General features: G+C 39.6%; 1 protein-coding gene across 4 annotated transcripts in view; it reads left to right on the top strand.

Annotated features, from left to right (window-relative positions):
• Positions 1 to 27,853, top strand: part of LOC132393975 (ephrin-A5-like) — a 196,857-nt gene that overhangs the window by 154,560 nt on the left and 14,444 nt on the right. For all 4 annotated transcript variants that reach the window (XM_059969493.1, XM_059969491.1, XM_059969492.1 and 1 more), the window contains exon 2: positions 15,103 to 15,395. In XM_059969493.1, coding sequence (XP_059825476.1) covers positions 15,103 to 15,395 — 293 coding nt within the window. The remainder of the gene's footprint in view (positions 1 to 15,102; positions 15,396 to 27,853) is intronic.

Below are 27,853 nucleotides of genomic sequence, written 5' to 3'. Positions count from 1 at the left end.
CGAACCTGCTTTTAAAGCAGAAATAATTGATTAGTTAGAACCCTCTGATGTGGAGCCATCAACTGACACCTGTGCAAAATGAATAAAAAGTGATAGGAGCAAGATGTGGTATTTTGTCCCTCAGCCTCTGAACAAAAGTTGGTGAAATTAGAGAAAACGGTCTCCATCTGCACACCGTATTGTGGAGAACATAGTGAAGGCCAAATTACGTTTTGCTCATGGGAACTCGAGAGGCATAATTATCTCAGCAAATTCCTTCTGGTAATCCGACATTTATCAGAGAGCGGGGCGATATACAGCTGTGCTGTGCGGAGGTGAGTCTTTAGAGGGCTGCTGGCAGACACAATGGCTTTGATTATTTTGGGCTGTATGGTTAAGTCCCCAAACAGGTGCAGCCCGATTTTAAATCCTGACAAGATGTTATAGCAAGGGGCTGTGGCCTTGGAGACCTAAAACACCTACTGAGAAAGATGGCACAATAATATGTTAGGAAAACAGGTGTTGGTTGGCGTTCAGATTTTTGTTACTCAACAGTCTGAATGAAGACTTATTGAAAAGGCAGATTGTTGCATTATGGTCTCAGTTATTAAGTGCGGAATTTCAAATTTACAGCATTGGTGGTGGAATTTTTTTTATTCTGTTAGTGTTGACTGAATGTTCATGCACGGCATAGAGCTGTAATACAAATTCCCCACGGATCAAAGCAAGCCTGTGAGAGAGTTGCAGCCAGTATGTCGGAGGCCCAGTGGAATGCGATCCAGTGGCAGGCGTGAGCTGCCTCTGCCTGAGGCGTACATCACCATCTTTCATCAGATGCAATAGTGATGTCCCAGCTGCCAGAGAAGTCATTATTCACACTCGGAGCATTTAGGGAAGAGGCCATTGATTAGAAGAATGAGAGTACTGAAACAAAAGGAAAACTAAACTGGGGGAGTGATTGATATGGAAAAGCGGCAGAGGATTCCACACGTAGCTGCAGATGTGCCGTGTTGTGATTGGTCAGTGGCATTTGTCATGGCAGCTCTGCCCCATTCATCTGTTGGGTGAATGGGTCCAGCTTTCTTTGCCACCCTGGAACAGTTCAGGAGGTAAGCAGGTCAGATCCAATTAGCCAGAGAGCTATCAAGTCAGAAAAATCCATAGGTCTTCTTTAGATTTCATGAATACTATTACATTATCAATCTTTTAAAGTATAATCTTGGTTTAAGTCAATTCTTTTGGGATGTCATTATATTTTACAAGTTATTCATATGTTATAATATTTATTTTTAAAGTACAGACTCATCGTGATCAATGTCCAATGAGATCACTCTGGCAGTGAATGCACAGTTGGTGGCCCAACGTTGGTGCTGAATACATCCGGGTACAATTTTGATTCTGTGAATAACCTCCTAATCTTGATCATGCTGTCAGGAGAAGGGAATAAATCTATTTTCCTTCCGGAACTCAGATCAATAAGAACTGCCAGGCATGGTGGGAGAGGCAGGTCCATCAGGTGCATTTAAGAAACTCTTAGGCAAATGGATGATTCAAAAATAGAGGGCCATGTAAAAGGAAAGAGTTATTTGATCTTAGAGTAGGTTAAAAGGTTGGCACAACATCGTGGGCTAAAGAGCCTGCACTGTTTGTACTGATCTGTGTAATTTAAATGAAGGACAAAGAAAGTCTTAAACTCATTGCTTCCCTCGCCACCCACCCCCACTAATGGTGGAGCGATAGCTGGGGAATGTATGAGTGGATTGTTTGTAACGTTCGTGCCGTATTTGAACACAAAATGAGTGATGGAATACACATCTTTTAAGACCACCTATTCTGAGTCTGCTGCTGAAACCCTTATCACTTCCTTGCTCCAGATGTGATCATCCCAAACAGCTGCCGTGGCCTAACTCCTGCTGAGACTCAACTGGTCATGTGCCTTCTGCTGCGTTACATTGACCTCTGCAGATGCAGTGTGTTGCTTTTAATTCTCAACTTTGCTTCCAGTTCCCTCCATGACCTTAATTCTTCCAATCTATACAGTCTCTAAAGCTGTCATTTGTTAGGGTGTGTGCACTCTACTCTTGATCTTCCCTGAACTTAATTGCCCCACTTTTGGAGGTCTCACCTTAAGCCCCTTCCTAATCCTTATTTTAGTTGCTTTTAAGAGAGTCCTTAAGATCTACCTGTTTGAACAGTCTTTTGGTCCTTTTTTGGTACCTCCATGTGGTTGGTGTCAAGTTTTGTTTGAAATGTGTTTAATGAAGTATAAAAGCCATGGGATGCTTTCATACCATAAAAATAATACATATTTTCAAGTAGTTGCAAGAAGAAATGTAAACTAAGATTCTGAAATATGGATAGCAAAGGGTATATTATTTAAATATTTATAGATACTGCTTAAAAGGATACAGTGGGTACATAATTTAAGTATGTATAGACTCTGCTGCTACAAAACTTGAGTAGATCATATAATTGTGTTAAATCAGAAATCATACAATTCTCGACGATGAAATTTTATGATGCCTGTATTTCTTCACTTAAAAATGTTTTATAGGATTCTTCTTAACAATGATCTCTCATTAAGGTACCTTGCTCAAAGTGAGCTTTAATAAAGGAGCAGTTCTTTCTGGGCAAAGCTTACTCTAGGTTGCAGATGGGAGTCATGATAGTGTAGTGTTTAGCATAACAGTGTTGCAGCTCGGGGCGTCCCAGAGTTTGGAGTTCAATTCCGGCGCCGTCTGTGAGGAGTCTCTGTATGTTCTTCCTGTGAACTGTGTGGGTTTCCTCCAGGTGCTGCTATTTCTTCCCACAGCTGAAGAACCATACCAGTTGGCCGGTTAATTGGTCATTGTAAATTGTTCTGTGTTTAGGCTAGTGTTAAATAGGATGGTTGCTGGGCAGTGCGTCTGGTCGGTCTGGAAGGGTCTGTTCTGCACTGTACCTCTAAGTAGACGAACAAACTAACCAAGATCCTTTCGAATCTAAAGTTAGGCACCTCCCCTTCAGGACACTGCAATGTTTTTACTGAAACCTAAATCAATATAAGTTGTGGAAGAGTGAGGCCAATTGAAGATAGACATGAGAAGTTAGCAGCACCTTCCCTAAGCTGTCAAATGTAATGGTCATAGGCCTGCATGTCTCCTGTATTACAAGAATAACCTGTTTTCTACCTGGCTGAAAAAATCTTAGCAGATAATAATGAAATAAATAACCTTTTTTTTAAATTCTAAGGGGAATGAAGCTGGAATTCTAATAACACTAATGAAGCTATGCTACAGAGTCTTCAGTTTCCCCAGTTTTTCACCGAGATGGCTTTTATCTACATCTCCAGAATTTTGTGATTAACATAGTGTAAATAACATAAGACATAAATAACAATAAAGAGTGCTATACAGTTACTCAATCCTGGGTTTTTGCTGATTGTCAAAAAGCCTCTCACCACACTCCAGTAGCATAATTTAAGACTCTATTGCAAAGTAGTCAGGAATTATTAACCCTTTAATTCTCACATTTACATTCACTGCCAACTCTGCATTTTTTATTTTTAAAAAAATGATTAGCTCAATATTGGCATTGTCCATATTATGACTAAGCTAGAAGATGATAGGTGAAGCCAGGTGGGTGGGAAAAGTAAAGGACTGGAGTGGAAGGAAGCTGATAGGAGGAAAGTGGACCATAGGAGAAAGGGAAGGAGGAGAGGAGCCAGAGGGAGATGATAAGCAGGTGAGGAGCGGTAAGGGGCCAGAGTGGGAATAGAAGAAGAAGTGAAGGGGAGAGAATTTTTATTTACCAGAAGGAGAAACTGATATTCATGCTATTTGGTTGGAGGCTACCCAGTTGAAATCTACAGTGGCTCTCCTCCAGAGGGTGGAGGAGCAACACCGTATATTCCATCTGGGTAGACTCCAAAATCTCGTTTTTTGAAACTTTGAACATTTAGCTGTTGGAACACCATTTCTAGGAGCCAGTGCACCTTCAAAGTATCCTGGAGTATCGACAGAATGTTTCGTAAATGCTTTCAGATATTTACCTCACTGTCAGGAGAACAAGGGCAAAAATAATAAGAGCATGGACAGGTCCTTCCACAATCAGTGAGCCAGTGCTCTCTGTGTAGTAACGTTCTGTGATTGATTGAGGGACAAAATACATTAATTCAAACGATGGCATTGATTTGACTTTTTCCCTGCTGACCTTTGTCACTCAATACTGGGAAGGATGGTGGAAGGGTGCACTTGAAACTAGGACTCGAGTTTTAAGGTAGGAAAAATTGATTGAATCCCAAAGTTCTTCCCCAATTTAAATAACCTATTTGGTGATGCGCTGTTTAATTCCAAGTTGCTCAAAGAACTTCACTATCTTGAATGGAATCATATATTTTGAACACACGTGGGTAGAAGTTAACCATTTCTCATCGGACATCGTCCAAGATCACCTTTATTCTGATTAGCCATAACAGTTTTTTGTCCAGTTGTAAGCAACAATGTTCCCTAACAATTGTGCCTACCATATTCCAGGAAATCTCACTGTTTGCGTGCTGGAGTATAATGCTGGGCTTGTTACCATGGATTCACACTTAAGCAGAGAATCAGAATCAGGTTTATTATCACCAGCATATGGCGTGAAATTTGTTAACTTTGCGGCAGCAGTACAATGGAATACGTAATATAGGTAAAAACCTGTGAATTACAGTAAATATATATTTACATATATAAATAGTTAAATTCAATAAGTAGTGCAAAAACAGAAATAAAGAAGTGAGGTTGTGTTCATTGGTTCAATGTTCATTCAGAAATTGGATGGCAGAGGGGAAGAAGCCGTTCCTGAGTTGTTGCGTGTTCCTTCAGGCTTCTGTACCTCCTTCCTGACAGTAACAATGACAAGAGCTTGCATGAGTTGTCTCTGCTTGCCTCTCATACCATTGTTTGCAGAGCTGTGGTAGTAGTAGAGGTGGGGGCATGGCCAAAATAACAGTTACTTCTTAATATGTTTGTCTTCAACTCAGAGCAAGAGCCGTGGTGAATTGAAGCAGGCGCGTAACGTCAGGCAGAAATTCAGAACGTTTCATTCCGTGAAACACTGTGTCACTGCATTGCATTTGCTTGATGGATAAGATCGCTGCCTTAAATTGAGGGTAGTATTTTAATATGTTAATAGAATCAGAGTTGTTAAAGTGCACCTCATGTCTCCTTTCAGAAATCTTCCGCTCTTTTCTTTGAAGCTGACACTCCATGGCACCTTGTGGTTTACTGACAGCTTCCATTATCCCAGCTACTACAGATAGATGATCCTGCTGATTTTCATACATTGACTGGCTGCCCTCATTTTATGCAGGAGTATGTTCTCCAAAAGAAACAGGAAATTCAGCTTATTTGACTCTCAGAACTGATTTTCAAGAAGTAGTACTTCCTGCATCTGATGTGAGTTGAATAGTTCCCAGGTTTTATGGGTCTCAAATTTACGTGCATCGGTTTTGAATGATTTCAACCTAATTCCTGAATAGCTGAGCTCAGAAAGAAGTGTGTCATTAACTGAAACAAAAAAAATTGTATTCAGAAAATTCATAAAATGGCTGGTGTGGGAACTGAAAACTATCATCATAATGCACTAACACATACAAAATACTAGAGGAACTCACTAACACATATAAAACGCTGGAGGAATTCCCTAACACACACACACACACACACACACACACACACACACACACACACACACACACACACACACACACACACACACACACACACACACAATACTGGAGGAACCAGCAAGTCAGGCGGCATCTATAGAAACGAATAAACAGTTGATGTTTCGCGCCGAGATCCTTCTTTGGGACCGGGATCTCCTGAAATGTCGACTGTTAGTGTACAAAGAATGTTCTTCAGAGGTTTGGGGTGAGTGCCGGTCCTGAAATGGAAAATGTCCCCAATGTACTTGACGAAAATTTAATAATGAATCGTAAAGGAGTGCTTTAAAGAATGCACAGTGCTTGAAGTGTTGCCTAGATTAGTGTTCAATAATCTTGTTAATCTCTTGCTGCACATGCCGGGCATTTTGGCCCTGCTGGAAAATTCAGTAATGCTGAAGGCATCAGGTGCTATGGAATTGGTTTTAGACAGGGACATGGGGAGGTATGCTGAAGCAATTCACAGCTAGGCTAAGCTGCTTTGCTTATTATGTTAATTTACTGTCTCATCTGAATGCCAGCACCTCTGAAATTGCACCACCATAGTTACGATGCCCTGACTGATAATTAAATCAAACTCATTTTCTTCTGAATCCGTTACTGATTTCAAGATATGGAAATGGACTGGCTACTTTTGTAATATACTGTATATGAAAGACATTTTATGGAAAAGCTTCATTCAATTTTTGGGTTTGTTTTTATGTTGATGTGTGGCCCGCTCTAATACATAATGACATAGACAATATAAAGTGAAAGACAAATGGGCTTTCAGACTGCAGCTTATCACATCTCTCAAAGGTGTCTTGATTTCACTTGCTATGAATTACTTTGAAATGCAGTTACTGTTGTTGTTGGATAAACAACAGACATTTTATACAGAGATCCAATATACAACAGAAGTTTGAATGTAGGCACCTGAAAGCCCTGGAACAATACCACCAAAGATCCCTAGAAAGAGTTTGAGGATCAGCTAGAAGGACAGACGTATTTAACACCAGCGCACACGAGGAGCTCAACAGGAACAGCATCCCCACCGCGATAAAGCAACACCAACTCCGATGGATAGGTTGTGTCATTGAGATGCCTGGCTCACGTCTCCCCAGACAGATCCTTTACTCCCAGTTGAAGGAGGGTCAGCGAGCCCCTGATGGGCAAAGGAAGCATTTCAAAGATAACATCGAAATCAGTCTGAAGGAACCCAGCACTACATCTAAAGGTCGAGAAGAAATTGCACTCAGTAGATAGACCTGAAGGAAATGTGTCCAACTAGGGAGCTGTGCTGCATGAGAACAACCTCTGTAGTGCATCAGATTAACAAAAGGCAACTACAAAAGCAGAGTGTAAAAAACCAGAGGCCCAACCTGTGATTACTGCCACACTGCATCAGAATACGTGGATCCCGGATCGGCATCTAGAACCACCTGAGGACCTATCGATAGACAATCCCTTAGGAGAACATCATACTCGACTCGAGTCATCGTACTACGACTCGTCTGAATGAACTGCTAAGCTGCTTATGGTATTTTTGCGATGCTGAGGTTTGAGAAATTTTAGTTACTTACCATTGATGAGTTGCCAGGGGGCATGAAAACTGTGGATCCCCTTGTTGCGCAGGGCAGTGAGTCCAGAGTTTGTGGCATGGAGTTCAGGATCCTGTCAGCAGCTGGTCCTAGAGTTCGTCCTGAAGACTGAAGTCATAGTTTTGATAGATGTCTGGGGGTTAAAGCCCAGTGACTGAGGCCCTGGGTCTGTGAGTCTGACGTCCTCTGGAGAAGCCAGAGGACCATTGTTTGCCAGTTTGCCAGAGGCCTATTGTCTGCCAGTCTGCCAGAGGCCTGTCCTGGGGTTGGCGAACTGCGCTGGGGAAGGGGGGGGGTGTGGGAGGAAGGTAGGAAAGGGGCTACTTTTGCTGATGTTGTTTCGCTACTTGTTCTGTTCTGTCCTGTGTTGTTCTGCGAGCGTCGTGGACCTGCAATGTTGACGCCAGAAATACATGGTGACACTTGCGGGCTGCCCCCAGCACGTCCTTAGGTTGCGCTGGTTGTTAATGCAAGCAATGCACTTTGCTGTATGTTTTAGTGTGTACATGTGATAAATAAATGAATCTGAATCTATTGCTTGGAACTGTGTAACAACAGCAATATATATTTATATAGTAACTTCAGTATAGTTAAGAGCCCTGGTTGTTTTCAGAGGAGTGGTTGTTGCTGAGTACTAGACTGTAATGTGTGTTGAAAAGGATGAATGGGATGGGAGAGTAGACTTCCACGATAAGAGTGTTCAATTAATGAGATATGTGGTATGATTAAAACTCAGATTATACCTCACTGTGATTTCAGCGACTGTGCAGATAGAGTCATAATGTGTTACAGTGCAGAAACGGGCTTTTTGGCTCAACTAGCCCACACTGAACTGTTTTTCTGTCCTCTCCTGGACTGTAATGCTCCATAACCCTCCCATGCACGTACTTAAGTGTTCCAATCGAACCCACATCCACACTTCCTCTGGCAGCTCATTCTACACTCGCACCATCGTCAACAATGGCAGCACCATTATTCAACACTAATGCTATATGCAGCAAGCCATTCTTTTCTTTCATGCATGTGAAACTGGTTAAAACCCACAGTCATAGATAGCAAGGGCACAACTTTACTGTGAAAATAAATGGGTGCTCTTGCTCGGTGAAGGGCTATGGCAAATGTGAAAAAGTGATCTTAAGACTGATGAACTCTATTTGGTTTGGAGCCAGTTGTTATTCAGCTGTGTAATTAGAATGGAAGTGGTCCAATCAGGGTTGGATCTTAAGCAAATTTAAAGGAGCCTTCTTCCGGAAGAGCTGGTGAAAAAAAAGAATGTGTGTAATTGCCTTCTTTCAACAAGGAGAACCTGGCTGTAACGGCAGCATCTCTGCCTGCAGGACACCTTTAATTCTGAGCTTTGTTTTCTTGCGTCCCTGCTGCACACTGTGAACACCTGTAACATAAAAGAGACCCACTATTACCGTAATTAACAATCATGGGATCCTTGTTTAGTTCTTAATTAACACCTGTAAATTGTAATTGAACAGAATACTTGTGCAGCAAACCTTAATTTTGTGAGCAGCCCTTCCCTCTAGCGGAGGGTAAACTCAGAGGATGGGTTCCGACAGTAATGTAGGCACTGTTATTTTGGCTGCAGTGTAACATATGAATGTTTAGAATATATTCTCCATTGTCTGCAGCAACAAAAAGAGCAACATTAGACCTTTGGAACTTGAAGGGCCAATTGGCCCACTCTTCCTTCTTTAACATCACAATCACAATGTCTGCATTTTGTGGAAATTCTGGATATCTGACAGTGAAAGAAAAATAATTCTGGCAATTATTTCAATTTAAAAGAAAAATAAAAGACTGCAGTTGCTGGAAACCTGAAACAAAAACAGAGAACACTGTGAACTCTCAACAGGATATCTTTTTGTGGAATGAGAAAGAGTTAAAATATCAGGTTGAAGATTTTCATCCTCTGACAAGGCATGTCAAAGCTTTTCAGACTCTTATCAAATGCATCAATTTGAATTAACACACTTTCTCTGTATCAGAGTTGGCCATTTCAGCATTGAGTCTTTCATCTTTGATTTTTGGCATAGTTCTCTCTCCATTAGCATAGACTGATCTGTTTGAAATGTCGAACAGCTCTGCATTTTGAAACTTTTAAACTTTTTTTTATCTTTTTAGCACTTTATAACTGATCTCATTTCTTACTTTTGTTCATAATTTCTCTCACTGCTCTTATTAACCTACTAGCGGGATGACCTTTACAATATATCTAGATGGAAAACTTGATCTCACCCTATCCACTTTATCCTAGTGGTCGCCAACCGGTCGGTAAACTTTTGAGACTTTCCCAGTAGATCCCGAAGAAAAAGGAAAAATAAATACACAAATACATTATGCCTGATAAACCTTTTGATTGAAATATGTCGTAACTTCTACTTTGAAAAAGGACTACTCGACAACTTCATGCCCAAAAGGAACAACTTTATCTAGAACGGTAAAACGATATTTGCATACTATTGTGCTGAAAAGACCGGAAGGAAAACCCTGCAACCCCAGAAACAATCTCTCTTTACAAACACTTTCTGTAGCAGGAGTATTGCTATATTACCATGATCCTAATTGGTATTAACTTATCTTTATAATGCTCACATTACAACCCCTTCTCCCCCTTTAAATTCCAACATTCCCCAAATGTACAAGAAATGGGAAACAAAAACAGTGGTGTCATCAGCTGGCATACCTCTGAAACTTATACTAGTGTCTCAGTAGCAGTTTACCAATACCAGGAAAGTTGAGGAGCTGATATCGGGGTTGAAGGCCCAGCAAACATGCTGCACAGAGGACGTGGATCGACAGTGTTAAAGGTTGGTGACCACTACTCTATCTTATGTATTCCCCCTCTCCCCCCCCCTCCCCATCCATCCTGTCAGGAACTTATCATTGATTTGTTTCATCTCTTGCCCACTTATGAAAAAATGTTGTCCCCATAGAATTTTAACTTTCATTCTCCTGTAGATTCTGCCTAAACTGTTGATAATGTCCAGCATTTCTTGCTTTTTATTTGAAATGAGTTTTACTTGTTAATTTGGACAAGGCCTTCAATGGGGATGATGCTATTGGGTTGTTAGTGATGCGGCAAAAGGGAAATAGAAATCAAAATGCCCAAGGTTTCTATGGTGTCTCCCGCATGCCTGTGTGCGGAACAGATGAGCAGAGAGATTCCCCAACCCCATTTTATTTCCACTCTGCAACCCCCAACCACTACCACCAACATTTGCAATAAGTATTTTGGGGATACTTATCCAAGTTCATTTGTGTGATATATGGTCAGGAGGGCAGCTAAGAACCTTGTCTCTGTGAAGTTTTGATCTTTCTTTCAGAAGAAGGAGATGAGTTTATTTTTTAAATACATTATCAACAGTATATCTTGTTTTTGTTGGAGAGCTGTTTGTCAAGGGGGTCTATGAGCTCACCTTTTGTATCTAACCTTGCTTTGCCCTCTAAATGATAATGTACTGATCGTTTAACAGAGGTGCTGTACAGGTACTTGTGACAGAAGAGGTTAGACTGAGTGTGCAGCAGTATTGCTCCTGTCTTTGAGAAGCGAAATGCTCTTTTGGCTGTCGATAGGACATTCATACTGCTGGAATGTGTGTTTGTGTTTCTCCTGCTCTTGAACTGATCTCTGGTAGAGTAGAATATGTGACAGATATGGGCTGTGGTCAAAATACTTTTACATTGACTTTCCCCCTTTTTGTGTGCAAGCCCAGAAGCAGCTGTGTGTGTCTGCATGTTTGGTCAGCAACTTAAATTATGGTTTTGATCTCAGAGCACAGTAACTCTTTCAGCACTTGATTTCATTAGAAAAAGTCAATGTTTTCGCTGAATGGTAAGCCAGCTTCTGTGGCAAATAGCAGGAGTTAAAAATACCAGAAAGGAGAATGGCAATAGTCACTTTGTCTTCTGTAAGACCATTAGACATAGGAGTGGAACCCAGGAGTGTCCATGTACCTTCTGGTTCTGGTGTAAAGCTGTGAATATCTGGGTCTTCCAAAGACACTGACAGGCTGCGTCACTGTCTGGTATGGGGGGTGGGGGCTACTGCACAGGACTGAAAGAAGCTGCAGAAGGTCATAAATTTAGTCAGCTTCATCTTGCGAACTAGCCTACAAAGTACCCAGGACATCTTTAGGGAGCGGTGTCTCAGAAAGGCAGCGTCCATTATTAAGGATGTCCAGCACCCAAGACATACCCTTTACACACTGTCACCATCAGGTAGGAGGTACAGAAGCCTGAAGGCACACACTCAGCAATTCAGGAACAGCCTCTTCCTCTCTGCCATCTGGTTCCTAAATGGACATTGAACCCATGAGCACAATCTCACTTTTAAAAAATATTTTTTCTGCTTTTGCATGATTTTTAATATATTCAATACACATATACTGTAATTTTTTCCCTATATTATGTATTGCATTGAACTGCTGCTGCTAAGTTAACAAATTTCATGATATGCCGGTGACAGTAAACCTGATTCTGATTCTGATAATACTTAATGTTCACAGTGATCAAAACTTGCACCACTCCATGTAGTTCTTGGTCTGGAAAGCCCCACATGCCCCAAATATGTTTTTTTTCATTACACGAACTGTTAGATGAGGCTCCAGCTCTATTTTTTTTAAATTCAAATTTGTCACATCTTGTTTTCATTAGTGTTCTGCTGGAGTTTACCTCAGTGCTGCTTGCTGTGTCTGAGCTTGTCTGCATGGCATGTAACCATAATCTTTACCCTATCATTAACTAGTTAGCCTGTACTGTACTTAATTGCATTCAAACAAACTGCTTTCAATTCTGATTCAGTCTCATGTGTAGCAGAACTGAACATGCCCCTTTGCTTAATCTGCACTCTGTCACTTTCTATATATGTTTGTGGTAATTGTTTAAACCAACTAATGCATTATGCTCCTTATTACACAATATCCTCTACTCATATAAAGAACATATGATAAGGAACATGGCCTGTTCTCTATCTAAGAAAAGCATACCCAATGGAGCAGATGCAGGGAACGTTTTCTTACAGAATGATTTGGAGCAGGGATTCCCAAACTTTCTTTATGCCATGAATCCCTACTGTTAACGGAGGGGTCCGTGGACCCTGGCTGGGAACCTTTGAAACTTTGCAGAATCTACTATTCCCTGTTGTTCACTTTAAGAAAATATTTTCCTCAAACTCAGCACGTATTTACCATAAGTAGGAAGTACAAGGAAGGAATAATAAGTTTGAAGATCAAGACCATATATATTTCCAAGTCTTAATAGAAGATAAGGTTTCACAAATGAAGTCATAAAATAATCAGCAAAAAAACTGGAGTTTTTCTCTTCCGGAATTCAATATGCCTTGCATATCTTGTGAATAGTGGGGGGATATATAGTATATTTGCTTGGCTATTAAAAATACATTTGAATACAGCTACAAAGCATGCGTTATTAAAATTCAGTTCACCATTTTCAGATTGTGATGTACAATTAATCTTTGCAAAGCTGTTTTACTCTTAAATAATTATAGTTTCACATTTATGACTCAAGCTGCAAACTTATTTAAAATCATCAAAAAGAATTATAACTAATAATATTAATTCTCAACAAGTGACCAGATTCCTTGTGGTGACAGAGGGGAAGGGGTTTAATTATGCTTAGGATTGGTTTGGCAACTTCATTTTTTTTGTTCTCTTGGCTGGTGGCCACCAAATCATTGAATATGTAGGAATTACTGAGGGACTTTATCTTCACAATTAGCATCTGTGACTCAGAGAACTGGGGACTATCAATTTGCTACTTGGAAGTCGCATAGGTGTAAGGAATGTGAGCTTTGTGTTTAATTATCTCTAATGAGCCATATCAGACAGCAGGTATATGTAAAAGTGAACACCGTAGTTAGAGTGGAGTTGAGAAAGCTTCCTACTGCTTGCATCTAAGAATCATTATTTGCTAACACAGGCAGTCATGTCAGCAGATTAAGGGAGATTTCATGGCAGGCTTTCACTCAAAGGGCTAGAGTCGAGCAGTATGGCAATAATTAATGTTGCACATTCCTTTAATAACGTAAGAAATGTTTCTTAATGCTAGGATTATAGATGGTATGGCAGTGTGCCTTTCCCAATGAACTTTCAATACAAGTCTGACTGAGAAGAAGGGCTATGTAAATTATTCCTTGATTCGTTACCTAGTTCTGTAAGGCGTTCTTAAAAATTGAATATTTGGAACAGTTCAATACTAATGCCTGTACTTTTGATTTTATATTTTTATGATTTTAAAGAAAAACAAATAACTTACAGTGCAGGATTATCACTGAAATTTCCCAGTAAACACTTCTTTAATGATGTTACCTAGTTTGTAAGCCTGCTTGTGCGAATAGATAGTGAATGCATAGAAATTTATGAAGTAAATTTTTATATATTTAATTGTTCACAGCTGTTAATTTATGTTTTCTCATGGTGTTTTTCTGTAAGTTGTGCCGACAGATTCATTAGAAGGTGATAATTTTGCAAACAATTTTACCATTTCTCTGTCAGTATGGAAAAGTTTTCAGTGACTAGTTTAAGTGAAGGTAGCTTTGTACCAGTTCAGTGATTTTAACAGTAACTAAATTTTGTCCAATATGTAGTCACAACTTACTTAGTGTCCAAATGTTTATGTGCATGTACTGCTTGAGTATTCCTTATCCAAAATGCTTGGGGTCGGAAGTGTTTCAGATTTTGTATTCTTTTGGATTTTGGAATATACGATGAGATTGTTCGGGATCGCCATCATCTCCGACTCTAAATTTATGTGTTACTGGAAAGCAGTCTTTATTATAAAATTGTTCATCACACATATGATGCAACCATTCAGTGTTTTAGATTTTCATCAGATGAATGTAATATCAAAACTTATTGGGACTCCAACTCTGAAATAAAAATTGTAAAGCAGAATCAGGTTTATTATCACTGCCATATGTTGTGATTTTTTTTGCTTTCTGGCCACAGTACAGTGTAATACATAAAAAATCTGAAATTTACAATGGGTAATATATATAAAAAGATGAATAGTGCTAAAAGAGAGCAAAATAGTGAGGTAGTGTTCATGGTTTCATGGACCATTCTGAAATCTGATGGCAGAGGGGATTAAGCTGTTCCTAAAAAGTTGCGTGTGTGCCTTTGGGCTCCTGTCCCTCCTCCTCCTCGGTAGTAATGAGAAGAGGGCATGTTCTCTGTGGCAGGGATCCATAATAGTGGATGCCGCCTTTTTCAGGCATCGCCTTTTGAAGATGTCCTTAATGAAGGGGAGGCTAGAGCCCATTGCAGAGCTGGCCGTTTTTACCAATCTGCAGTTTTTTCCCCGGTCCCATGCATTGGCGCCTCCATACCAACAGTAATGCAACCAGTTAGAATGCTGTCCACAATGCATTTGTTGAGATATGCAACATCTGTGCTGAAGATCTTCTCAAGAGGTCCTTAATGTAAGTGACATGTGGCACAATTTTCAAAGTAGAAAGGTGTAAACTGTGCCACCTCTGATCAGTGGGTGGGTGTTAACCTGGAGTGCAGAAGTACACCTGAAGAGAAGGTATTTCACCCCGTGTGGAGGCAGAATTGTCATCCACGTTTACAAAAGAACAAGGCAGCAATTTAAAGGTTCTATTGTTACTTCTGTTTTGATTGTCTTCAATAATCACTGAGCCTATCTGTATTGATAAAAGTATCCTTTAAAAAATGTACAATAATGTGGATTGAAATATGTACGAGGTAAAGATTTCATTATTGCAAACCAACATTTTGTTTTACGCCGGCTATTTTCTAATTGTTGACAGAGGTCATTGTACAGTATGTACTCTTTCTGTTAAAACGAAATGTTTTTTGCTTGCAGGTTCCTGAAGGGTGATTTCCACATTGAAGTTTGCATCAATGATTACTTGGATGTTTTCTGCCCTCATTATGATGACTCTGTACCGGAGGGCAAGACGGAGCGCTATGTTCTCTACATGGTGAATTACGATGGCTACCGCTCATGTGATCACACCTCCAAAGGGTTCAAGCGATGGGAGTGTAACAGGCCTTATGCATCAAATGGTCCCTTAAAATTCTCTGAAAAGTTCCAGCTGTTTACTCCATTTTCATTAGGATTTGAATTCAGACCTGGCCGGGAATATTACTACATCTGTGAGTATTACATCTGTCTTTTCCTTTCTCCAGCAATGTAAGAGTGTTGTTGCACCACACAATGTCATTTCTGTTGTTGAAAATATATTGTATTATCTAGAAAGTACACATAAGTCACCACATACAACCCTGAGAGTCATTTTCTTGTGGCATATTCAACAAGTCTATAGAATAATAACTGTAGCAGAATCAATGAAGGACTGCCCACTGGGTCGTTCAGCCGCAGTGCAGACAACAACAAAGATTGCAAATACAAAAAGAAGAAACAACAATAATAAATAAATAAGCAATAAATATCGAGAAGTTGAAGAGTCCTTGAAAGTGAGTCCATTGGTCGTGGGAACATTTCGATAATGGGGCAAGTGAAGTTGAGTGTTACTTTTCAACTAACTTTAATTCACATTTTTTAAAAAATACCCATTATGTCTGATTAGAAATTACTGTTTTGCATGTGCTTACTGGGAATTTAATCCAAAACCCAATTTCTCTGAGTATGTTGCACAGCTTAACACCTGTCTGTACAACAGAAGCCGTGGGCTAGTGTGTCAATCCATTTTGATGTTATCTTTGGATCTAATAAACCTGTGAATACTTTGGGTCATTAACACAGTAGTCGGCTTTATCTGAAGAGGAGAAGTTGCTCCTACTTAATCAAGTCTGCTACGTTGGGGAGAAGATATGGACAGGTGTGTTCTTCTGAAGAATTCTGCGACACCAGTCCTGTCCACACCCTCAGTGCAGTTTATCTGTTGATGTCCTTTAGGCTACTAATTATGCTTCTTATCCTTCCGTATTCCTAGTTCATGGCAAATCATGTGTCAGATCCACTACCACTCTGTAACCATTTTGATGTCTATATTCCTTCCCCACAGTTGTCCAAATCCTCTTCCCACTCTGTCAGAAATCTGTCCTAATCCTCTCTGGTTTCCCACACCAACTGCTCCTGGGCCTCTCAAAAATTGCTACTCCGACTGTGAACTTTGGCCTACCACTGAATGCGGTGGAAAGCCCTTGTCCGTACATGCAGGTACCGTGTGACCATACACAGTGCTGTGGGGTTAGTGGACAATTCAATGTTGTTTCTTCGGGAGGCCCTGATCCAGAAAATGCTGGAAAAGCTTTCACAATCATCTTTCCAAATTTAAAAAAAAATCGTCTAGGAATTTTGATGAGAAGCAGTAATATTTTCAGCATGTGAGAGGAATTTTCTTATGGAGCAGAAAATGATGATGAAGCTTTCCATGCTGACTAAGTCCACTCAAAAGTTTGCCGAGGGATTACTTGTCACATTTTAACCAGTTAAGAATTTTCCACATCGGATGCCTCTCCCATTCTCGGTACAATGCTTCTTTGGAGAATTGCTGGAATACTTAGTGTTTCTTTTCTCAGATTATCATTTCAAGTTCATGACCTTTCATTGGAAGATCACCAGTCCTGCTTCACAGACACTGTCTGACCTCCTGTGTCTTACCAGCCTTTAATTTTAATTTTATTTCATATTCTTGCCCTCTGAGATTTTTTACATTTGGAAAGCTTTGAAAGCTCTGTTATCTCTGAAACAGTGGAGATAACTACTATTATAGCAGCTATTAAAACTTCTGTAACAGGGACGTTCTCTGGAGTAGGACCCAGCTCAGTATTGGAAACCAGACTGAAGAAGCTTCTCCTTAATTTACATTTTTAATTACTGAACTTTAGTGCAGCTTGCCATACATCACTGTTCAAACCCCAATTGCCCCACTACACTTTCTGCTGACATCTCCCAGGTCCCCACACCACACTCAGAGCTCCGATTCAATTACCTAATCCACACTCACCAAGTGTCTCCCCTATCTGACCCCTGTCCTCTGTCCCCTCAGCCCATACCCACCACAGATCCGAGATGTGTAGCTGTTTTACTTCCCACATTCTGCAGTATGGCTGTCCACAGATGAAAGTATCTAAGGCCCAGTCAGCAGTGCCTGGCCTCCTCGACCTCACTGAATTTACGAGCAATGGGCCCAACAAACAAAACAGTCGATAGCATGCCACGTGACATTTATAATGGATAACTGAGTGTTTTCACTTCAGTTTGTGGCCGTCACAGTAGCGTAGCAGTAAACATAGTGCTATTCCAGTGCCAGTGACTCAGGTTCAATTCCACCGTACTCTACAAGGAGTTTGTACGTTCTCTCCTTGACCACGAGGGTTTCCTCCCACATTCCAAAAGATTACTGGGCCACGGTTAGTAAATTGTGGGCATGCTTAAAAGATTAGCTTTATTTGTCACTTGTTCATTGAGCATCCAGTGAAACGCGCTATTTTGCGCCAGCAACTAACAGAGTCCAAGGAATGCAGCTGGCAAGTGTCACCACCCCTCTGGCGCCAACTTCTCTGGAATGTGGGAGGTAACCAGAGCACCAGAGGAACCCAATATGGTCACAGTGAGAACATACAAACTTTGTTTGAACTAGAAGAATGGTGACACTTTTAGGTTTGGCCCCAGCACTTCCTGAGACTCTGTCAGTTATTGATGCAAACAATGCATTTCATTCTATCCTACAATGCACATATGACAAATGAAAGATGATCTTCAAATCTTTTTTCTTTAAATAAAGCAGTGTAAATGTATTTGCCCTTGGCCTTCAACAAAAAGTCCAGTATACAGTGTAAGAGCATAAGAGAGCTGACCTGTATCCTTGTAAGATTTTGTGTCCAGGCTCCAAAATTTGCAAATAAATATCCACAAAATTAAGTCTCTTGTTATGTGGCCCCTGTGACTGTTGTGAACTTCTCTGCAGAACGGTGCTGTGGAATGTTCCTACGCTACCATAGCACCACAGGGCAAGTGATTGACTGGAGTCGCAGAGGAATTCCAGTCAATCCCTTTAAAGAGCTTGCAGTTTTAAAAGCCAGAGAAGGTTAGACTCCATGTGGAGTCAGACAACTTTGTCACTTGTATAGTTATTTGTATTTTTTCCTTAGCACCACAGTTCTTCCAGAAACCCCACAGGCTTGTTGCTTGGGTGTTGAGTGAAAAGACAATAATATTTAGTCATATCCTTCAGTGAGAAGATCAAGTGCAAGTGTCTGGATGTTTGCAATGTCCCTCTGAGACACGGGGGCATGGGAACCGTTAAAGGGAAGGGGGAGAAAAACACTTAGTTACCAAATATCTGGTAGTTGTGGAAACCTTTATTTTAAAACAGATTTGATATTAGTCATGATTTTTAAATTGGTGGATGTAGTCTTGTATTTTTATTGTACTTCCGAAGTGAAAGCCATGTTGGAATTCTCTTACTAATTTAATAACTGAGACTCCTAGTGTAAAAGGTCACTGGAGGAAATGAAGTATGTGAATCACTGAAGCAAAGTTTTTATTTTACCTTAAAATTAAATGTGCATTTGGTGATAAAAAGTAGTGGTAGGTTATAGAAAAGTACATGATTTTTGACAGAAAATAAAGAAAAAGATCATAACAGATTTAATCTTTCTGTGAAATAAATGTGTGAGCTAGTCATTTTTTCTGGCAGCGTGCTGTAGTTATGTGCCCTGGGAAATTATAGCAAGTCTTAGAAGTATTTTGTTGGTTTGAAGTGGAAGAAATTCCTCCACTTGAATTCTCATGGGTGCTAGTTAGTCTTGCTAAATCTCGCCTTAACTTAAAGTAGGGAGAATAAAAACGCCCAGAACACCTCTTGTTTCTGCTTTTCCCTGAGCTATCTGTAAAAGAAACTCCCTGTTAAACACTGCAGCTGAGTTATGAAGGTTAAGTACAAAGCTGTGAAGACTGATCTGTGCAGAGTCAGACATTCATTGCAAACAACTGTTGGGAGGGAGAAGAAAAACATTTCCAACAAACTGACTTTAACAGATTAAGCAAATTCTCCACTCAAATTAGTGCAATTTACATTGTCAAAATGGTGTCATAACACTCTGTTATTGAAAGTTCACCCATTGATAACCTATTCAGTAGACCTACTCATTTCTTCAAAGAAATCCAAGTGTTGCAGGAGTTTGGTTAGTGTGGGTGCAGTGAACCCAGACCTGGACAAGGTGACCTTTTGAAGCTGCAACCTGTATTGTCATTGAACCTTGCACAAACATTTATTTCAGTGTTATCCAAAATAAATAGGTTCAAATTAATGGCAGGTAATTTTACCATTTTTTATTTATTAACACATGCTGGCTGCCAAATGCATTGCTAAAAACATTTTTAACTGCCACAGTAAACAAAATAGTTATTATAGTCCTTAGATAAAGATTAACTGTCCTGGCAATTCATTTAACAAAAACCCAATTTTACTTCAGTGTTCCAGTTCAGTGCAAGACATCACAATAAAGATGATTTGTTGAGCCTCTGATAAAATTAGATGGCAAAGACAGAAGCTGGTGTAATTCATTCGAGCAAAAGAAACTAGTTAATCAACAAAACTCGTGTGGGATAAAATCAAATTGAGGCAATATTTCTTAATTTTGGCAGTCCAGGCTTTCAAGTTTGAAAGGAAAATTACCCATTCAGCCAGTTGAAAAGCAGTTGATCTAAGAAGTGTTTTGTTCACCCTTATGTAAGAGGCATGGACATCAAATAGGTGCCACTGTACAATAAAGGAAGACTTTTCAAGTGCTTCATGTCTGCAACTGGGCCTGATTAATGTTATTAAACAAAGGGAATTATATTGTGAAGATGACCTATTACTTTTGACATTGAGCTGTGAATTAGCAGATCTGATTTTTATATAAAAAAATGCAGACAATGATCTACCCCTTGGATCTATTTTCTTTAAAAAATAACACTGACAACAAATAATTGATGTAAAGACCCTAAAGGAATTATCTTAGTTCATGTATATTTTATTTTTCGTACTAATACTTTCATTCATAACAAGCATTGAAAATGCAATGATTTTTAAATAATGTATCTCCCTTGGTTGCACTGCCTTGATATTGAAGAAAAATTGTGTTTACTGACACTTCCCACAAACGTAACAGCCAGCAGAGTTTTACCACATGAGTTTCAACTAAAGAAGTGCTTAATGAATAACTGATGAATATTTTGTTATTTACATTCCATTGCACAATGTGTCTTCCTTCCCCTCCTGAGCAATAGAACACACTGGCCATTTGTTGGTTAGTTCACATTTCACACTGTGGGGAATTGAGAGTATGGAGTATTTAGCAAAGAGGTCCATTTGCAGCAGCCATTCCATGCTTCGCTTCTTCCTGGTCATTTAGCATCTGCCTAATGAGGTGTTTCAAGGCCAGTTTATTTGCTTTTTTGTGCAATGATTATGACTTGGCTTATTATTCCCTTCTGTAAGAGGGCTGATGTACACAGATTTTGCCATCTTGAATTTAGGACTAGAGTCTGCAATGGAATTTATTCTTATCTTAGTTTGGCCTATTTATAGAAAACCATTTGCTGAATCTACTTTAAAAATCAATTTTTATTTGTTTGTATTTTTTTTCTGTTTATGCAGCATTGTATTTGATTGCCCCTTTAATCAATTCCCCTCTGCTACTGTTGCCCAATGAGAGCTCAGCTGTTTTGGCCTGGTATGTACCAGATGGTGTAGTGGCATCCACACTAAACTTCCAGGTGAATGGTCCCGGGTTCGAATCCGGCCGGCTCCTTACACGCTTTCCATCCATGCCGGGTTGAGTATTGAGCTAGCAACTTGGCCTTGGCCAAGATTGCCACCCAATGTACCACAAGGATTGGAAAGCAACAACGATGTGCCTGATGTCAAGTTACACTTGCAACCTACATTGATTGAGGTTGATTCCATAAGGTGCACTGAGGAGACTTTTAAACTTGTCCGGCATTCCTGTCCACTGTCGTTACTCTGCTCAAAACGTGGGGATTTGATGGAACTTCTCACCAGACTCAGATCTTGGGAACTATCACCTCAACTTGGAGCAAGCTGATGCTACAAACATTAAATGTCTGCTCAGATATTGCTACCAGAGAATCCTTGAATCTTCCCCAGGGTTTGACTCATGGGGTGGCTGATTTTGCAAGTATTCCCAAGCCTTTCAGATGAAAGGGATGTTTCTCACTTGCATCCACACTGAAAGAGGCTGCTTCCTTTTACTCTTCACTTTTTGAAGAGGCTGCTGAATGGGAGGGACTTGTTACTACTGACCCGCATTCCTCAACTCTACACACCACCTACTTTGCCTCTTTGATTTCTGGTTCCCTCTCTCCCCCCCCCCCCCCCCCACCACCTCCTGTGCATAAGCATAATAGGTCTAAACAGTACCTGAGCTTGAGATAAACCTCCATCTGCATATATGTTGAAAACACAAGTTTAATGGCAGGGGGCTGCTGTGATTGCAAGTTCTTGTGTGTATTTTCAGCACAGTTTGCATCAGACCTTTCATGACTAGAGGGACCTGCAAAAAGGCAGGAGCGATTTTTTTAATGCGCTGTAATCATTTGATTTTTGTGATACTGCTGTTGAACGCTTGTTGAGGTTTCATTGGTTTTGCGCTGTTATAGAAACAAGTACCAATTCAGATTAGGCCTTAGCAGCCAGTGCTTCCTGTTGTGAGCCGAGAGTATGAGGTAATTTAGAAATGTCATCCCAGCATGAGGTTAACTGATTTGTGACTTCTGACTCCGTTCAGTTCAGATTAGGGGCCGTGAAACAGGACTTGATCCAATGTCCATAATGGCGATATGACAAAATATAATGGTTCAATTGTGACTACTTTTTATAGTTTTACACAAGAAATATTACTGTATTTCATTGGTTTTCTCAAACTATGTTATGTCTAAATTGAGAAAAAATTAGAAGTGTTGTATTTGATAGTTCTATTAAATTTGAAAAGATATGGAGACCATTTATTCAATATTTTCATATGATGTAATATGACCCTGTTCCAAGCCTATTTGTTTTTCCAGTTTCGATTTTATATATGTTGCGAGGATCAGAGTTGACGACACTGATGTTTTTGTATTTTTGTGAGATATTATAAACAGCCCTTTTTTTCCATTTTTTCTTTTTCTCTTTTTTCTTTTTTTCCTTATTAGTTATTAGATTATTAGTCTTTTTGTATTTTTTTCTTTTTCTTTTTTCTGTTTTTTTTAATATATATATATTATGATATACCTAGGTTTGCCTTGTTTATTGTAAATTGTATCGTCCATGATTTGGGAATACTCATTTATACTGTAATCATTGCTTATGTATTCTTTCATGTTCAGTTGAAATGTGTATGTTTGTAATCCCATTATCTATGTATCAATTTTATTTTGTTGATATTAATAATAATAATAAAAAGATTGAAAAAGAAAAGAAAGAAAGAAGTTTTCTGTAAATAAATAATCATGGAATTGTTCTAGAAATAGATTGTGGTGAACGTCTTTTAGTGAAACTAATAAATCAAACCAATCGCCATTTTATGGAATTTGTTGAGTGAAGTCTCAAGGTAATTTCTATGAAGTGCGAAAGGAAGTCCGAAGTTTAGTTGTTACATTTTCAGAGCAGGCTCACCCAGCCATCAGTTCCTTTATTCACAAATGCAGGTCTTCCAGAAGCTCAGACATCCTTGATGATATTTTACTGTATGTGAGAGACAGGAAGGATCAGTTGTGATCCTGTGAGCAGGAACATAAATAAGATGAGGAAAACCCACACTCCTGCAATATGTCTCACATCCCAGCACTCAAATTTGTTGCATTACTTTTAAAGAAACACAATAAAACAGCGTTTTAATGCATTAATTGCCACCCATTATATTTATAATAGCAGAGTACAACACTGTGATTTAAAGAAAACTTTTAAGCTGCTTCAAGATTTTTGGTCAAGTTGGTTATTTTGTAAAGTGACTTTTGGTTTATGATCAGTAATAAAAGCACAGTCACAGAGCAGATACTTTTATTTTTTTAAAGGAGTGTTCAAATTTCAAATTTATTATCAAGGTATGGACGTATATCATATAGAACCATGAGATTTATCTTCTTGTAGGCAATCACAAAACAAAGAAACAATAGAATTCATTAAAAACACACACACAAAACAAGACTGCCACATATCCAATTTACAAACGATAACAAACTGTGCAAATAGTAGAAAAATGTAAACAAAAACATGTGGAATGTGAACGAACAAGAGAAAGTCTGAAGATGCTGGAAATCCGAGCAGCACACACACACAAAATGCTGGAGGAACTCAGCGGGCCAAGGCAGCGTCTACGGAAAAAAGTACAGTCGATGTTTCGGATCAGGGCCCTTCAGCAGGACTGGAGAAACAAAGCTGAGAAGTAGATTTAAAAGGTGGGGGGAAGGGAGAGAGAACCACCAGGTAATAGGTGTGGAACGTGAACTGCAGAGACCCCAAAAGTGAGTCCACAGCTGCGGAGGCCATTCAGTGCTGAGGCGAATGAAGCCTGTCTAGGGTCCCATTGTTCCCATACATAATAAAGCTGAGGCTTTACAAGATGATAGCCAGATCACACTTGTAGTATTGTGAGCAGTTTTGAGCCCTGTATCTATGAAAATATGTGCTAGCATTGGATAGCATCCAGAGGCAGTTTACAAGAATGATTCCAGGAATTAAAGGATTAACATATGAGGAGCATTTGATGGCTCTGAGCCTGTAATCATTTGGAGTTTAGAAGAATGAGGGGGGCTGTCATCAAAACCTATCGGATATTGAAATGCCTAGATGCAGTGGATGTGGAGAGGATGTTTCCTATAGTGGGGACAGAGGGCACAGCCTCAGAATACAACAGTGTCCCTTTAGAACAGAGATGAGAAAGAATTTCTTTAACCGGGGAGTGGTGAATCTGTAGAATTCATTGCCACAGACGAATGTGGAGGGCAAGTCTTTGGGTATATTTAAAGCGGAGGTTGATAGGTTCTTGGTTAGTAAGGCTGTCAAAGGTTACAGGGAGAAGGCAGGACAATGAGGATGGGAGGGATAATAAGTTGGCCATGATTGGATGGTGGAATAGTCTCAATTGGCTGAATGGCCTTTCCACACCTATGTATTATGGTCTTTTGGTGTACATACTTTCAATGCTTTTCCTTCTGCACTCTCGAAAGTGAGGGGTATTTCCATATTAGTTCCTGAGTGGATGAGAAGGTACAGTGATGTTTGTCTCTATAGCACAAAGGAATGGCAGATACTTTAAAATAACTGATAGTCAATTATTGCTGCAATTATTGGTGTTAACCCCTTTTTACAATGGTACATATCACATATTGATTTGGTTCTTCACTTAATGGAAAAAAACCTTGAGTTTCATGAGGTCAGGATGTTTCAGGACAGCTGAAAAGGAGTTAAAACTCAAAATATGAGTATTGACTCGGAAGATGTAGAACCTTTGTGCAAACATCATTCTACGTCATTGAGACATAGACAGGGTAATCAGGATTCGTAAGCATAACCAAGGCTCGTGTTTTGGATGACTTTGCAGACCCAAGTATGCAGCTTATATGGCACTATGGTACCACAAGTATGTGGCTTATATGACAGTTTGTGTCTGTGATGCTGCTTTTGGTAAGAAGGGCTTGACGATCTTCAGTAGAGCTAGAGAAGCAGACTGTTTTAGGAAACTTAGATGCTGGTCACCCCTCATTTTACCTGTTATTGGTACAGGAATACTGTACTGATCACATTTAGCTTTACCATACCACCACTTCTTCAGATTATTACACTATCACTAAATTTTCTAACTGGTTGTCTGCCATTCAGCACTGATAATCAAAGACTTTCACTAAATATTGGAAAGACCAAAGCTATTGTCTTCAGTACTCGTCACAAACTCTGTTTCCAAACTATCAACTTCAGCCCTCTCCAGTTAACTACCTGAACTGAAACAGACTGTTTTCAACCTTGGTGCGTTATATTCTAACAGGGCGAGCTGCAGACAACTCATCTACGCAATGCTTAAGACCACAGGTTTGCACTCTTAGGTTATTGCTCTCTTTTAATCCTGCCTTGGTTTTTATCCTGCTGCAGAATTTCACTGTCTTGGTTGCCTCGATCCCAGCTTTTTCCAATGATCTCCCACATTCGAAACTTTCCAAAGCATTGCTGACCATGCTCCCAATAATATCATATCCAAAGTTCAAAGTAAACTTATTATCAAATTACATGAATGTCACCATATACAACCTGGGGTTCATTTTCTTGTGGGAATACTCAATAAATCCATAATAGAATACTATCAATAAAAGAGAGCCTCATTCATCACATCTGTACCTGTGAAGCATATTGGATTCTACTTAAGTTCAAATATTTTGATTCTATCCCCTCCAGTCTTAGAATTATCAAACAAGGTAGCATCCACGGAGGGGAATAAATGTTTCGGGCCATGATCCAACAATAGGCCCTCATCCTGATGAAGTCGTCTTGTAGAATTTGGTCTTAGCTGATGGAAAGTATGCATTCATAGTCTCACTATGATCTCTTGAAGCGTATGAAAATTAAAGTTAATATGCTTCAAGAAAAATGGAAGGGCTTAAGTGAGAGGGAAGGGTCAGGTTGATCATAGTGTTGTTATATGTTTGGCTCAACATCACGGGCCAAAGGGCTTGTACTGTGTTGTATTGTTCTATACTCTAATGTGAAAAAATAACATTTTTGTTAAAGGGATCTACGGTAATTTATTATTTTTCATGGCAATCTAAGAAACACATTTTCAGTAACAAGATCAATTGAAATCAAGCTAAAAGTATCGTATTCAAAATTAAACAGAATAAATATCTAACATCATGTGTCAGAGTTTACATACTAAGTGAATGAATGGAGTGCTGTCTGGAAACGCTGAAAATTTCACTTTGCAATATTATTCAGCTAAACTTAGTTTTGATTTCTTTACTTCTGTCTGTGGAATTTGTATCATTTTTTAGCCTCTTTTAAGTGAACGATTTCCTTCTAGAAAGTGACATAATGGCTCCCTAAATACATCTGTAAATTGAAGGTTTACTATATTAAGGTATGATGATAGTATCATTTATATTTAGTTTATTGATTTTTGAAATTAAACCAATAATTTGTTTTAAAGTGGCATCTTTGTAAGGTATAAAATATATTAATACAACAATACCCATACCGCTTGTAAACCCTCATTATAATTTCCAACAGTACTGTTCAGGTGCAACTGGTGTCTAAAATGCACATTTTAAATGGGAGTTGTTTCACGATCAAGAAACTGGAAAATTTAGCCCCAGAGATCGGGTTTGAATAGGGATTTGATAATGAAGAATGATGTAGCAATGTGGCGCATTTGTAAAGTTGATTTGGGAGTTAACATCTTTTCATTCCATTGCCTTTGCTGGACGGGGTGAAGAGCATAATATGTTGAAGCCAGGGATCTGCAGAGCAGGGATGTGTGGAAAGATGTAGTGGGGTAATACAGCGAATTTTAGATGTTATCCAATTTCTTGAAGTCAGTGTGCATGAGAATTCCAAGCCTGAAGAGCCAATGGAATTCAAATGGATGCAGATGATCTGTGAATGAGACAAAAATCAATTAAAAAAATGAACATTCTTTGAAGATTTATATCAGCAAATTATTAACTTTGAGGAATGGATTGATAACTTCCAGATGTGCTTTCCACTGCCACTTTGCTTTTGCAGGAGCCTGACAGAATTTTCTTGTAAATTTGGCAAATACTCTCTGGAGTTTAGAAGAATGCGAACAGATTTTAATGAAAAAAAAATGCCCAAAATTTTAGGGAATCCAAAATGAGTAGGCATCATCTTAGGCTAAGGAGGTGACAATTTAGGAATGGGTTGTGGAGAATTCTTTTGTTCATGGAGATGGTTGTAAACCTATGGAATTCTCTACCTTTAGAGCAGGTGTTCCCAGCCCTTTTTATGCCATGGACCAACATCATTAAGCAAGGCGTCTGTTGATCCCACATTGGGAACCCCTGCTTTAGAGAATTGTGGTTTGTCGGTTGTTGAGATCATTCAGAACTGAGGTTGATGGATTTACAGACATTAAGGGAATCTGATGTCAAGGAAGGTGGATTTGACATGCAGAAACAAATGACAGAGCAACCTTGATGAGTGATAAAACTGCTGCTTCTCTTTCTTGTACTATTACAATCTGTATGATTATGTTGACTGACAGGTGTAAACTTGAGATTCGGATGAGTAGGCCATCATTCTGTATTGTCCACTGCTGCCTCCTTTCAAGTTGCAACAAGAGTATTTAATGCCTGTGGATTCTAGTGAGGGAATATAACATGCTACTAAAGCAACTCAGGTGGATAGATCATGTCTCCGGATGCCTAGCTCATGTCTCCCCAAACAGATTCTTCACTCCGAGTTGAAGGAAGGTCAGCGAGCCCCTGGTGGGCAAAGGAAACGCTCCGAAGATAACATCAAAGTCAGCCTGAAGGATTTTGACGTGACTTCTAAGAACTGGGAAGACCTTGCATTCACAAGATGCACCTGGAGGAAATCTGCTCAGTAGGGAGCAGCGTCACATGACAGTGACCTCTGCCATGCCGCGGA

This window comes from Hypanus sabinus, chromosome 5 (assembly GCF_030144855.1).
Source record: "Hypanus sabinus isolate sHypSab1 chromosome 5, sHypSab1.hap1, whole genome shotgun sequence".
NCBI classification, from domain to species: Eukaryota; Metazoa; Chordata; class Chondrichthyes; order Myliobatiformes; family Dasyatidae; genus Hypanus; species Hypanus sabinus.
This window is presented reverse-complemented; position numbering and strand designations above follow the sequence as displayed.